Below are 13,190 nucleotides of genomic sequence, written 5' to 3'. Positions count from 1 at the left end.
TATAATAAAATTAAACATAAAAAAAAAAAGGATGGTCAAAGATTAAGGGAAGCAAGATGGCAAAGGGAGAAGAGAATTCAAGTTTTAAAGGCTGACATAGATTTGGAAGAGTATTTGGTACCATTTTTGACATTAGTTCCTAATATTGGTCCCAAATTGTAACTAATTTTTCTTAGGAGTCCCAAATGAAATTTCTTGACAAAACCCAATATTGGCATAAGATAACTTATCCAAGTAATATCATATCATATTTTATTCGAAATTCTTATTAGACCAATCAAATGCAGTCTAAATATATATATAATTAAAATTAAAAAAGAAAAAAAAGTCTTACGAAGAATGTCATTACATCAAAATAACACGTTCATTGTATAAAAATTATCACAGAAAAAACTTTGTAGGATATTTTTAATAAGAGTTGGGTTTCGATGTTCAAGTAGGTTAACCCGACCCAACCTAACCCAATAAGTTTCTATAAAAAATAATTCTTAAGAGTTTTAAAACTATGTAAAAACTGTCATTATTAAATTTTTTTTTTCTTTAACTCCATCTCTTAAAAAAGAAAATTTGAAAGAATATGCTTTAAAAAATTGTCACCTCTTTTAACATTTTTTTTTCTGTTTTCTTAATGAAAATTCTTGGAAATTTGTAAAGGTAACAAGAAATTTGGAAATTTGCAACATAATATTTTAATATTTTATTATAATGAAGTTTGCATCACACCCTATTCTTCACCTGAGCATGGGCCAAAAGTTGTCTAATAGGTCTACTTTCCAAGCCCATTCAAATCAGACTCCTCATATTGCCACCCTACCAGTTTAAGCCAATAAATATTAAAAAGGTTAGCCGTGTGTTTCCCTTTTTCTCTAGAATTTATTACATTATAGACTTTAAATCATATAAATAATAATAATAATAATATGGATAAAGTGATGGTGGCACCTGCCCTACCCCTTTTGTGATACTATGACTCAGAAAACCTCAGGACTGTACAAGGGAGAAAATGCTAATAATTAACAACACCTCTGCTCCATTTTTCGGAAAGAAAAATTAGATTGCGACTGCAAGGAGAAGAACTTTTGCTTTTCTAAGGGAAAAGGGCAAAAAGGAAAAAATATATATATTATTTATTGGGGAGAGAAAAAAAAAATACAACGATAGTATACAATATAGTAATATTATTTGGGTCACCACAGACCATCTTCCGGGGTTTTAAATTCAGGTGGTTTAACACTTTGAGAATGGATATAGGTATGATGAGTCTCTCAATCTCTTATCTCTATCTGTTTGTGAGTTACAAGACATTGAAGTTGGGATGGTGAAGGACAAGAGTGAGAAAATTAAGGCTGATCAGTACACAATCTTGGAGCTTTTCCTGGGAAAAAGAAAGGTACCCATGATTTTTCTCTCTCTCTTTCTCTTGCTTTTTTTTTCTGTGTCTCTCTCAGAGTTATAGGTTGATGATGATCAGGTTAGGGTAGTGAAGATGAAAGATTATATGATATAATGAGGGTGTTTTGATGATAATAGCATGGAGGTTGATGAACACTGCTACTGCTACAGAAATAATGGGGTGTGGCAGTGTTTACAGACTAGCTTGAAAAAGCAGTAGCCATATTTGATCTTTCAAGATCTGGGTCGAAAACGATTGATATCTTTCTACTTTTTTTTTCTTTGAATCAGAGTCAGATCTGATTATCGTTTCTCGTTTTGGGTTTTCTTACTCTTTCCTTCTCCATGATTCTGTATGGCAATATTCCTCACTTGAGACACCCACAATCATCAATGCTTTTGCTTTTTTTTTTTCTTTTGTTTGTAATTAATTAATTTGTTTTAAAATGTATGGGAAGAGGTTTAATGAGGAGGGCGTGATGAGAGCTGGGTGCATTGGTTATTGCTCTTGGGGTTCTCTTTCTATCTCTATTTTTCCTGGAAAAATCCATAGCTCTTTCTCTGATTTCTGACTTTTGCTCAGACATTCTGTCTCTTGCTGTTCTCTATTATGATAGTCTCGAACCTGGATTTCGAGATCAACCCCCAACTCCCACTCCTCTGCTACGTAGCTACATTGCCTCTAATGCTACCCCGCCTCCATCGCCGTACACGTGGCGCATCCTGGGTCATTGTGCTCGGTCTCCCTTGTCTCTCTCACACCCCCGCCCCTGAATCCTTCCCTGCCATTTCATCACATCGAACGGTCAGAAGAGGGCGAGACCATGCACCTCTCCCTCTGTTGGTTCCACACGGAATGGGCTTTCCCATGGCAGTATTACTGTTTTACCCCTAGTACCCGGGTGAGAGTGAGCCACATCCGGTCGGTCTCCCGTGCAAAGATAAGAAACTGCCCAGACCCAAAAATGGAAATTCACCATCACATGTTGTCATGGAACTTTTTCTGTTACAATGGGTACGTAAAATCCGGGGTACTTGTTTGGGACAAATGACCAAAACACCCCTGACATGGGAGCAAGATGGGAGCCACTTTCCCCGGTCCACCTCACAGGGAGTGGGAAACTTTGACCGACGGGTCAAAGCATTGATAGAGGAAATCAGCTAGGCCTCCTCTCCACCTCACCGCCTAGGAATAGAGTCCAGTCCAGTCCACAACTACAAACGAATGAAGGTTAGGCGATTAAAAAGCCTGAGACTATAAGGTGTGAAGCTCTGGAGTGTTTGGTGGCCGTCTCCATAAACCTCGGTACACTGCTCACTGCTGTGCTGCCAAATTAATAAATATAATTATATAAATAAAAGCCAAGTGATAAGGGAGGTGTGAGGAAACGAAAAATATATATATATATATATATATATATATATATATATATAATTTAAGGGAAAAGCAGAGGGGAGAGGGAGAGAAGTGGGAAAGTGAAGAAAGGGGAGGGGTAAGGGAGGGAAGAGAGGAAAAAGGACAGAGGTTGCTTGCGCAAATCTAGCTAAACTGGGGCAAGTAAGGTGGGAATGGGAATGGGGTTATTGTGCGGGTTAAAGCCAATCTCAATCTCATATTGCAAAAGCCGTACAAACCACCATTCCCTTGTTTCATGCACATTTACTTGGCCTCATTATGTTTAAAGACACTCACTGTCGCTATACATCCACTACACGCCTCCCCTTGTCTTCTCCTCTCCCTTCTTCCCATTTTAATTTTGCTTTTGTTTTTGTTATTTCATTTTATTTATTTTTTTTGGGGTTTTCAAGATAGGACAAGAAAACCCATTAGGTTTTCTCGAGAAAAAAAGAAAAAAAGTAAGAAAGTGGGAGGAAAAATATTTTCGTACAACGCCCACCCCATGTTTACCTCTTCTTTGATTCATGTTCATTTTGACCAAAATGCACCCACATAATGGCTTTGAGCTGTTTTGAAGTAAGAAAACTGAGAACCCACCCAGTATTCTTCTATTTCTTTCGATTGTTTGTCATTGTCTGTGCGTGTGTGTGATGGTAGGGTTGCGGTGGTGGTGTTGGTGGCAGTGGCAGTGGCAGCAGCGGCGGAGGCAGCCCCTACAAACTTGCAGGTTGAAAATGTTGAGGGCTGCGGGTGTTGATGCCTGGAAAAGGAAAATGGAAGTGGAGATGAGATTGTCAACACATGGGATGCACAAGGTTTTCGATAGCATTTCTGAGGACTGCTCTGGCTATTGTAGGAACCCCATTTTACAGGTTATGTCCTTGCAACTCCAGCTCTTCTTCCTCTTCTACTTCTTCGGATTTAATGGTGGTGGGTGGTGGGTGGTGGTGGTGGCGGTGGGTGATATTGGCGGGGACGGCTCAATCTATTATTGTCATATAATTTTTTTTTTTCTCATTTTTTTTCCTCTTTGTAGCTATTCATGTTTACATGAAATGGGTATGCAAAGGTTCTTCTGTAACAGGATGGCCTCTTTCAATTACTTTCTAATGAATACTTGATTTGCTTTTTTGCTTTTGGTTTTGGTTTTATGTTTATGATCTTTGCTTTGGTTGCTTGAAGCAAAGAGAAAAAAGAAAAAAGAAAAAAAGGAAACGAAGAAGATAGCAACTACCCATTATTATTATTATTATTATTATTATTATTATTATTATGCAATAAATAGAGAGTAGAAACCCTTTGAGAGGGTTGGTGAGTTCAATTTATTTTGGTGGCCCAAAAAAAAGATGATGCAGACTTCAATGCTGAGCACGGTTTTCACTATTAATTCAAAAATACTGTCAGTGTTTGTTTCTTTTCCATCCCCCTTTTTAATATGTTTTTTCTTGGGAGTAGCGAGGGTGTTTGAGTATTGATGGAATGCGACCAATTCAAACCCACTTGCCCTTGAAATAATGTGTATGCTCATACTCATTCATGTCATATATAGAAACATATGATAGATAGATGAGAGAGCATTTGTCTCTTTTATGATAGGCATGTGTTTGTGATTCCGGTGAATGTGTTATGGGGAAGTGGTTAGTGTTCCCTTAGGTGGTTGGAGAGGCTGAGGTGACAAGGCAAACTGGAGCGGAGGGGAATACTGAAACTGCCGGCTTAGGGGGTCCCTAGGGTTAGGCACTGTCAATATATATACACACAGACATGTGTGGAGAGAGAGAGTGTCTTATATTACTGACAAAGAAAAACAAAGACAAAGACAAGAAAGGTGATGTGAGGAAGAGAGGGGGGGAGGGGGTGGTGTGAAGTTGAACAAGGTCCATGGGGCAAGCGTCCTATCAAGAAGCAATATGCACTGCAATTGGGGTTTGGTCTCTTCTGGTTTATGTTTGCACGTGATGGCTATGCCACCTCCTCTTTCTTTCAAAAGCTAAAGCTTCATGTGTTGGGGCCCGAGGGGTGGTGGAGTAGGACCTGGGATTGAATGGGTGGCTTCGTGGAAAGGGTGGTTTACAATTTACAATTTACAATGCTCTTTTTAAGTTTTGGCCTTTCTTCCAATTTATGTTATGCTTGATAATGCTTATTTTAAATTCCCCTCCTTTTCTGAATTTTGGTCCTCCAAATCCCACTTTGTCAAAAAGGCTGAACCCTTATATGGTTGGCGTCTGGACATCCTCTTTCTCCCATGTTGCCAGTTGCACTTTCTGATTACAAACCCTCCATTTTTCATTCGTAAAAACAAAGATGAAAATAGACAAAAGCAACCTCTAAATATTTTCCATTGCCCAGAAAAAGCTCTGCTCTAATGTTCCAAGGTTTGCATGTGTTTTTTCCTTTTTCCCCACCCAATCCACGGCAGCAGCACAGCAATGACCAGGACGCACAGAGGCCACTTTATGCTTCCTGAAACTGTGGTTTTCGGACGAGCAAATGAACCAAATATTTCTAATACTTTCGGACTGGATCTGCAAAGTAAATTACAAGAAACAACACCTTCCACGTCTCTGTGTTTTTCCTTTTTAATGATATCACAGAAAGACGCCAAGCCCCTACATGTGGCTGCCTGCTTCTTGATGATAGAAAAAACAAAGGCATAGATTTCTTTGCCGTGGAAAACAAGGGATTAATTTTTCCTTACAGAAGGTGGGTTTTTTTCTTGTAAAAAACAATCAATCAACGAAGGAATGCGGCTGTCACGAATAGCAAGCAAGATTATAAATTCTATCACATCTGATTGGGCCCACTGTATTTGAGCCATTCTGCCCAGGAGTCAGCAGAAAATTAATGGTAGAGGGAGGAGCGGGTACTTGCACTGAATCTATTTCAGATCACAGTTTGGGACAATGTCATAAACTCCTTCAGAGCACTGCACGTCCTTCTTCCGTCGGTGTTTTAACTTCAACCATCAGGAGGCAGATATTGAATTCCACAGTAAGAATACCATCGCTGTAAAGGAAATCTAGGACATTCCACTACCCAGAAACTTCGGTTCATACAAAGGAAAGTTTATGTCCTCCTTACCATGTTCTAGACTGAAAAAAATGAACAAGGCGAAACAAAAAATGCGATGGGCTTCATAACGTTTATGTTTTAAATTATAATGGCCACCAAAACTACGTTATGGTTAAGTTTCATTTACATTACGTTGAATTAGAGTTAAGTCCTTGAACATAATTGTTGCTTGAACTACAATCGGAATAAGTTTCATTTATAAAGAATTTAGTTGTAATTAAGTTCTTATTCAAATTGTACGCCTAGACTAAACTAGATTAAGTTAAAACAAAATCACCATAATTTTTCATAGATGTGATGGGCTTACCATCATTTGACCTTTTCATATGATAAAATTTCTTAACTCCTTTTGGACTAACTATTTACCTTCTCTTAACTCCTCATTCATAACCAAAACTGTAGAGTTGTTGTTTACGAAAAAAATGACAAATAAATTAGTTTTTTTTTTATTGTTGTCAAGACAAAATTTATTCAAGTAACTTATAATCAAATTTATTTTGCTTATGTTAGATGCATTTTTGTAATAGATATATGGATGTATATGTACCTGTTTGTGTAGACCCACTACCTAAACTCTGATGTTTTTGTCACCAAGGCTCAGCATCAAGATTGAACCTCTTGATTCCCTCCTTGACAATCCCTCTAATTTTCGTAAACAAAGTTGCTTGGAAAATTAGTTAAAAAGCTTAGCTTGATCTGTCCTATGAAGGAGAAAACCAAAAAAGTTGACTGATTCTGCAGATTGGAAACTTCTCTTCCACTCCTGTAAAAAGGGTACCCCGATGGATACATATCAAATATTCCAAAGGCAAACAAACAACTGATAAACCTTAACCAACTTGAGAATATTGAGATTTATCAAAGGTATTTTTGGGATCTAAACCAGTTGAAGATGGAATCAGGCTTAATCTTGAATGTTTAACAAAAGGAGGTGTTGGCTGGAAACTAGAGGAAGATGAAAGGTTGAGAAATCTAGAACATCCATATATATATATATTTGAAGAGGTATATGGTATTTAAGTCATTCAGTCTCTTTACTTTCAGATCTAAGCCATCAATCTCTCATCAACTCAAAAGATGACGTAGGCATGATCATCCAAAGCTGAGAAAACAAGAATACAAAACCCCAAATATTCATAGCCACCACTATCTCACCTTATAACTACTCTTTCTATTTTGAAACAAGCAGCAACCTTATGGTGGTGTGCTATGTGTTTAACTGATGTAATTGCATGTGGCAATATCAAGGCTGCATCAAAGACCAGTTAAAATTCTGGTTGCTACAGGGTTGTCTCATAAGGTACCAGATAAAAGGATATGAATGAAAACACAACACCACATTATATTTAGTCATCTCTCATTGTAGTTTACTCATTATAGTTATATCCTTTATTAAATTAAAATAAGCAGCCATGCTTTAGCGTTCCAATTTCTGTGCTACACGTAAACAGAACACCTTAGGCTTCACATTCTTAAACACTTAGTCGAGCTGAAGTGTGGGCCTGTGTGCTGTGCCTACAGTATCTTATTGATCTCCTTCTAAATCTCTCCTAAACTGCCATCCAACTAAACACAGGATCCCAGCATATTGCTTCTACCTAATTGTTACAGAACATCCCATAGGATTCAAGGCAAGGACTCTTTTTTTGCATAGAAGAAAATAAAGTCACATCATAGACAAGGCTTTATTAGACAAGGAAACAAAATCCACCTTAGTGCAGAGTGTAGGAACAACAATCTGCTTTTCACATTATGGAACTACACCTCTTGCTTCTAACAGCACACAAGACTTCCAGTGAAGGTGGAAAATCCTGAAATTGATCCCATATCTCATGGAATTACCAGCCTAACCAACATCAGAAAAGCCACATACTTTAGATGACCAAAAGAAAATTTGACATAAACTTTTCTAAAATCTCCTTTCTGATATCATAAAATATGGCATTATATAGCTTTTTCCAAAGAGTTGGGTACAAGGAATGCTGAGCTGGCTAACAACAGAATCCATGAACATAACATCTATATGTCTAACATATATCAGCTTGCTAATGTCTCCTACCACTAATAGGTTCACAAAATAATTCAATCTTTGCATCAAATTTGACCACTTGATCAATACGAGTCTCAATCACTGGGAATCCAACATGCCTATTAAAATGGGGGAAAAATAGGGACCAGAAAATACCAGAAGCTTCTAGTTGATTTGGAAATATTACTCCATAAGAGACAGATCTCATTACTTGGCTTAACAAGTTATATTATTAACAACATATCTGTTGAAGACACACTTTATCATATCTAGGCCCAAGCACAATAAATACCTAGCAATAGTGCCTCACCTGCCACGGCACACAGCTTGTTGGAGAGGAGCGCCTTGTGCATTTTCTTCTTTCTTTCTAACACTTTTATTCTTGGTATTTCTGACCGTGTATTGAAATTTTATATAATTGCATTAGTTTTTTGTTTGATGCTTCTTTAAATGCTTATAATCTTGATTTCTTTTGTTGCTTGGGTTAAATTTTGGATCATAAATTAATAAACTTGACATGCACCCCAGGTTGTACCTTTGCTTCGGTGGGCGCTTTGGGTTGTGTCTTGTGCCTAAGCCTTTGGAGACTTTTACATGTTAGGTGTACCTTGCACCTTTCAAAACCATGGGTAACATTTACGCTAATCAATTAAGGTCTTTCACATGGAAATGCTTATTCAAATGTCTCTTTAAATTGTTCATGCCAGTCTAATTGCTTCAGTTATAACATCTTAGTAACAACAAATGGTTCATTAAGTGACCTCTAGCCACTGGCTGAGTTTTCAACATTTCAATAGTAACATTAAGTTAACACTTGACTTCATACACTCAACAACATCCAACAACCTGCTTATAGAAGGTAAAAAAGTTGACTTCAATGCATTGTTTGTAATCATGCCATTTCTTCATCCTTGAAAATTTTCCATCTAGAAAATGACAAACACGATCGATATACTTTGGGAAGAGAAATAGCTGACAAAAGGGTGCAAGATCCACATTAACAGATAAATGAGGAAATCAAACAAAGAAAGTCAAAGGCATGTTAATTATCCAAATTAATACCTCTTACATAATAAGAAGCTCGGGATACTATTTGGCCTCAGGTAAAGAAAAAAAAAAAAAACTAGTGGATTTGAGAAGGTTTATAACTTGCAGAAGCGTTTGTTGACATCAACGACAAACTTGAAGAGGCTTTGATTTACAATGGCACAACAGTATCAGAGGAAACAACAGTTGAATTTGGACAATGTGAAGGGCAGAAGGGAAACAAGTGGAGTTGATACACTTGTGATGGCCACAACAAAGTAGAACAAATCAAGATATCAAACTTCAGAAATAAAAACTGAGTAGAGCCCATTTCTGCCTTACAGCCTGTTGAGGTTGTTTTGAGTCCATGGACTCTTTGGATAAAGCAAGAATGGGGACCCTTTGGTTGAAAAACAAGGGTTGAGCTCTTTTTCAGGGCTTTCCTATGAAGTATGTTATGTGCCTTTTTGAAGTCACTGAGAAAAGTTGAGGGCAGCAGAACTTAAAGTAGTCTGAAGAAGAAGAAACATTTGTGAAAGAAATGGAAACAGACAATAATACATGGCTATAAATTTTATTTTATTTTTTTGATAGGTAAATAAGAGGAATATATTAAAAGTGCTTACAAAATGGTGCAACAGAGTACACATGCAGAATACAACAAAGGCCATAGGGCACACTACATGGCCATAAATAGAAAAGATGAAATCAATTCCCAGAGGAAAAAAACATACAGAACTTGAAAGGAAGATCACATGATATTGCAGGAAACCAGAATTTCTTTAACATTAAAAAAACATAAAAATATAATAATAAGAAAACCATAAAATTAATAATAAGAAAATTAATTATTTGTCATTTTCCATAGTCTCTGATTTAATTTCTCTCTCTTTCTCTCTTTCTCTCATGCCTCCATAAAATATTTTTCAGCATCCCCATCACTATGACTAATAGGATCTCCCAAGGAATCATCACCATATCCAATTGCTCCATTATCCTCTTGATCAGATCAGTGTTGATATCCACTCATTCTTCTTCTTCATTCATCAACTACAATGGTCTCTTTCCTTTATCCATCAATAGTAAAATAATGACTATATATATGAGCTGAGTCACCGTAATAACGAACAATTTATCTGTTTTTCCTTCTTGTTTCTTTTCCTTTCCTTTCCTTTCTTTTCTTTTCTTTTTTCCTTCTCTCATTTCAGTTTAAAGAGTTAATGAAATCCAGCTGAGCCCTTATTCTATAAAAGGTCTAATTGAAGCACCATACCCAAGACCCAAGACTTATTAAATATATACCAAAAACTTACAAAATCTCAACATCCATTAAATTGTGAGGCATAAGCCTCTTACAGAGATATATATCAAAAGCCAACAAAGACTCAAAATCCATAAAGACCCATTGAGTATTTTGGGCTTAAGCCTTGATAGCTTTTTAAATCCTTGTCAACACACAATCTACCTCAGGACACTACTTCTCTTACTTTCAACCAAGAGGATATGCTACAGTGCTGACATTAGATATTACACAGCATCAATGGATGAATGGTTTGTGCAAGGAGAGTTGGTTTGGTGTTTGGTTGGAGGGATAACTTGATCCAATCAAAGTAGTATAGAATAAAAAAGAATTACAAAGCATGTGATCAGCAGCCAGAGTTCCTGGAGAAAAATAGTTTCAAAAAAAGAAAAAAAAAAGAAAAAAAAACATGGCTGGAGTAACAATAAGAAACTAAATAAGGTGCTCTGATACCAAACCATGGAAAAGAATTAAGAAAAAGGGAAAAGCAAGCTGCATATCTTATCTACTGAACAAGCTCTTGGAAGGTTCCATGCAAAACATTGCCTCTGTTAAATGACCAGAATGGCCAAATTAATTCTCTATTTTTCTACTCAATCGTTGAAAATCAGCAACTAGAAAGAAAATGCAAAAATTTCCTTTGTTGAAGAAAAAATTATTACTGCATTCCATATAAGACAGAAAGAAATATGAAATCCAAAGAGGTCATCAAATTTCGTATGTTAACATAAGAATCACAGTCAGACAAAAAGGATCGACATTATGAATAAATATGCAAAAATCATGGCATCTAGAGATGGCATTGTAATTGCCGCCAAAAAGGCATATAGGTTTACGCAGCAAAGTTGCTGACATATATCCAAAGCACATTGAAAGGAAGAAAGCAATTTAGAAGATAGATAGAGAGATAGAAATCCTAATTAAGAAAACAAGTGAGGAAGATTCATGCAATATTAAGGAGTAAAAGCATATTATTTCCAGACCAATAAAGGTTTGTCATGCCATTGGAAGATTTAATAAATAAATAGTGTTTAACAACCCTATAATAAAACCATCTGAAAATTGAATCAATTATAAATAACAAAGAACTCCATTTTTACTTCCTCAACAACTGCTGAATCACTTCAGAAAATGACGACCAAACAACAAAGCATTGCTGATAATAAATTTCACATGGTGGATACATAATAAATGTGGATTGACCTGGACATGATTTAAAAGTAATAAAAATTATGAGATCATAAAACAAGGATTGATAGCCCATTGAAGAAGACATAATCACCTGCATCATTGCTTGACATTCTCCAAGTACCACTTATAGGTATCAACAAGACCTTCCTTCAGTGCTATCTTTGGGACCCATCCCAATTCTGCTAGCTTCGAGCTGTCCATGAGCTTCCTCGGTGTCCCATCGGGCTTTGATGTATCCCAAACAAGCTCACCCTCAAACCCAACCACTTCCTTCACCAATTCAGCCAACTCCTTGATCGTCACCTCCTTTCCACTCCCCACATTCACATGCACCAACCCACTGTACTTGTCCATCAAAAACACCACTCCATCTGCCAAATCATCTACGTGCAAGAACTCCCTCAAGGGTGATCCGGTGCCCCAAACCACCACCTCCTTCGCACCTGATACCTTTGCCTCATGAAACCGCCTAATCAATGCCGGTAACACATGCGAATTCTCAGGGTGAAAATTGTCATACGGGCCGTACAAATTTGTGGGCATGCCAGAGATCGCATCGAAACCGTGTTGCAATCGATAGCCCTGGCACATCTTGATCCCGGCGATCTTCGCCACAGCGTACCATTCGTTGGTGGGCTCCAATGGACCCGTGAGCAATGCTTCTTCGGTGATTGGTTGCGGAGCAAACTTAGGGTAAATGCAAGAGGAACCCAAGAACAGTAGCTTCTTTACGCCGTGGCGATAGGATGAATCGATCACATTGGTCTGGATTTGGAGGTTGATGGCGATGAAATCTGCGGGATAGGTTTTGTTGGCGTGGATGCCACCGACCTTGGCAGCGGCGAGGATCACGAATTGGGGCTTTTCAGCAGCAAAGAAGGCATCGACATCAGTTTGGCGGGTGAGATCGAGCTCGGCGTGGGTTCGGAGGAGGAGATTGGTGAATCCAAGCTGCTGGAGCTTGCGGACGATGGCGGAGCCGACAAGACCACGGTGACCAGCGACGAAGACCTTGGCGGATTGGTTGGAAAGGAAAGAGTCCACAGTAGTTCCTGTGAGAGAAAGAAGACGGAATTAGGGCTTTGGTTGGAAGATCTGAAACATTAAGCCCACTTTGGTGGGTGAGAAATCGAGGGAAAGGATGGCATGTTGTTCAAGAATTAAAAACCCAAGATGCTGTAACATTGCAAGTTCTGAATTAATTTTTCCCGCAGTTTCCCAGTAACCAAACAGAAAGCAGAGAAAGAGAAAGATTGTACCGTGATTGGAGCTTCCCATTGTCGGAGGTTAGAGTGGGAGAGAGAACGGGAGTGAGAACGAGAGTGAGATTGGGTGAGTCAACTTCTGACCTTCCAACTGCCATGCCTTCTCAGTTTTTAGTTTTTACGCTTATCCAACTGGGCTTCATCTTGGGCTTTCTGTCTGTTCCTTTTCTCTTCCAAAGCCCATCATATGACTATGAGGTTTACCGCAGCTAAAATACAATAGTTTAGGATAATAAATCGATGTTTTTCTTATACTAGGTTTGGTACGGGAGCAAAATAAGGAAAATAATTTTCTAAAGTGTGATTTATCATGAAAAAAATAAATAAATAAAATTAAAATTATTTAAAAATTACGTATTTTCAAATTAGTTGATCTTTTATATTGAAAGAATTAAAATGAATTTAAAAAAACATATATAATTGATTTATTAATTTTAAATTTATTTTCATTTATTTTTATTTTTTATTTTATTTCCTTCAAAAATTTCAAGAATCAAACATAACAAAACTTTA

The 13,190-nt window shown here is 37.4% G+C and overlaps 1 protein-coding gene and 1 long non-coding RNA gene across 5 annotated transcripts; one reads left to right on the top strand and one right to left on the bottom strand.

Annotated features, from left to right (window-relative positions):
* The first annotated feature begins 1,147 nt into the window (after positions 1-1,147).
* Positions 1,148-3,709, top strand: LOC117924881. The gene is made up of 2 exons (XR_004652863.1): positions 1,148-1,390; positions 3,449-3,709. It is a non-coding gene; the product is annotated as an uncharacterized LOC117924881 (long non-coding RNA).
* Positions 3,710-8,611: 4,902 nt separating this feature from the next.
* LOC117925704 (putative GDP-L-fucose synthase 2) lies at positions 8,612-12,761 on the bottom strand. Of its 4 annotated transcripts, none has more exons than XM_034844783.1 (3): positions 12,672-12,761; positions 11,504-12,464; positions 8,612-8,867 (listed from the first exon to the last, which is right to left on the bottom strand). In XM_034844783.1, the coding sequence occupies exons 1-2, from the start codon at positions 12,688-12,690 to the stop codon at positions 11,509-11,511; spliced, it is 975 nt and encodes a 324-aa protein (XP_034700674.1). In that variant the 5' UTR covers positions 12,691-12,761; the 3' UTR covers positions 8,612-8,867; positions 11,504-11,508. The 4 variants fall into 4 exon arrangements, with proteins under 4 accessions (XP_034700674.1, XP_034700673.1, XP_034700675.1 ...); XM_034844782.1 differs by having other exon boundaries at positions 8,612-8,821; XM_034844784.1 differs by lacking the exon at positions 8,612-8,867 and adding an exon at positions 10,522-10,769.
* Positions 12,762-13,190: the final 429 nt, after the last annotated feature.

Source organism: Vitis riparia, chromosome 11 (assembly GCF_004353265.1).
Source record: "Vitis riparia cultivar Riparia Gloire de Montpellier isolate 1030 chromosome 11, EGFV_Vit.rip_1.0, whole genome shotgun sequence".
In the NCBI taxonomy this organism is placed as follows: Eukaryota; Viridiplantae; Streptophyta; class Magnoliopsida; order Vitales; family Vitaceae; genus Vitis; species Vitis riparia.
Note: the sequence above shows the minus strand (reverse complement) of the source record. Positions and strands in the feature narration are given on the sequence as shown.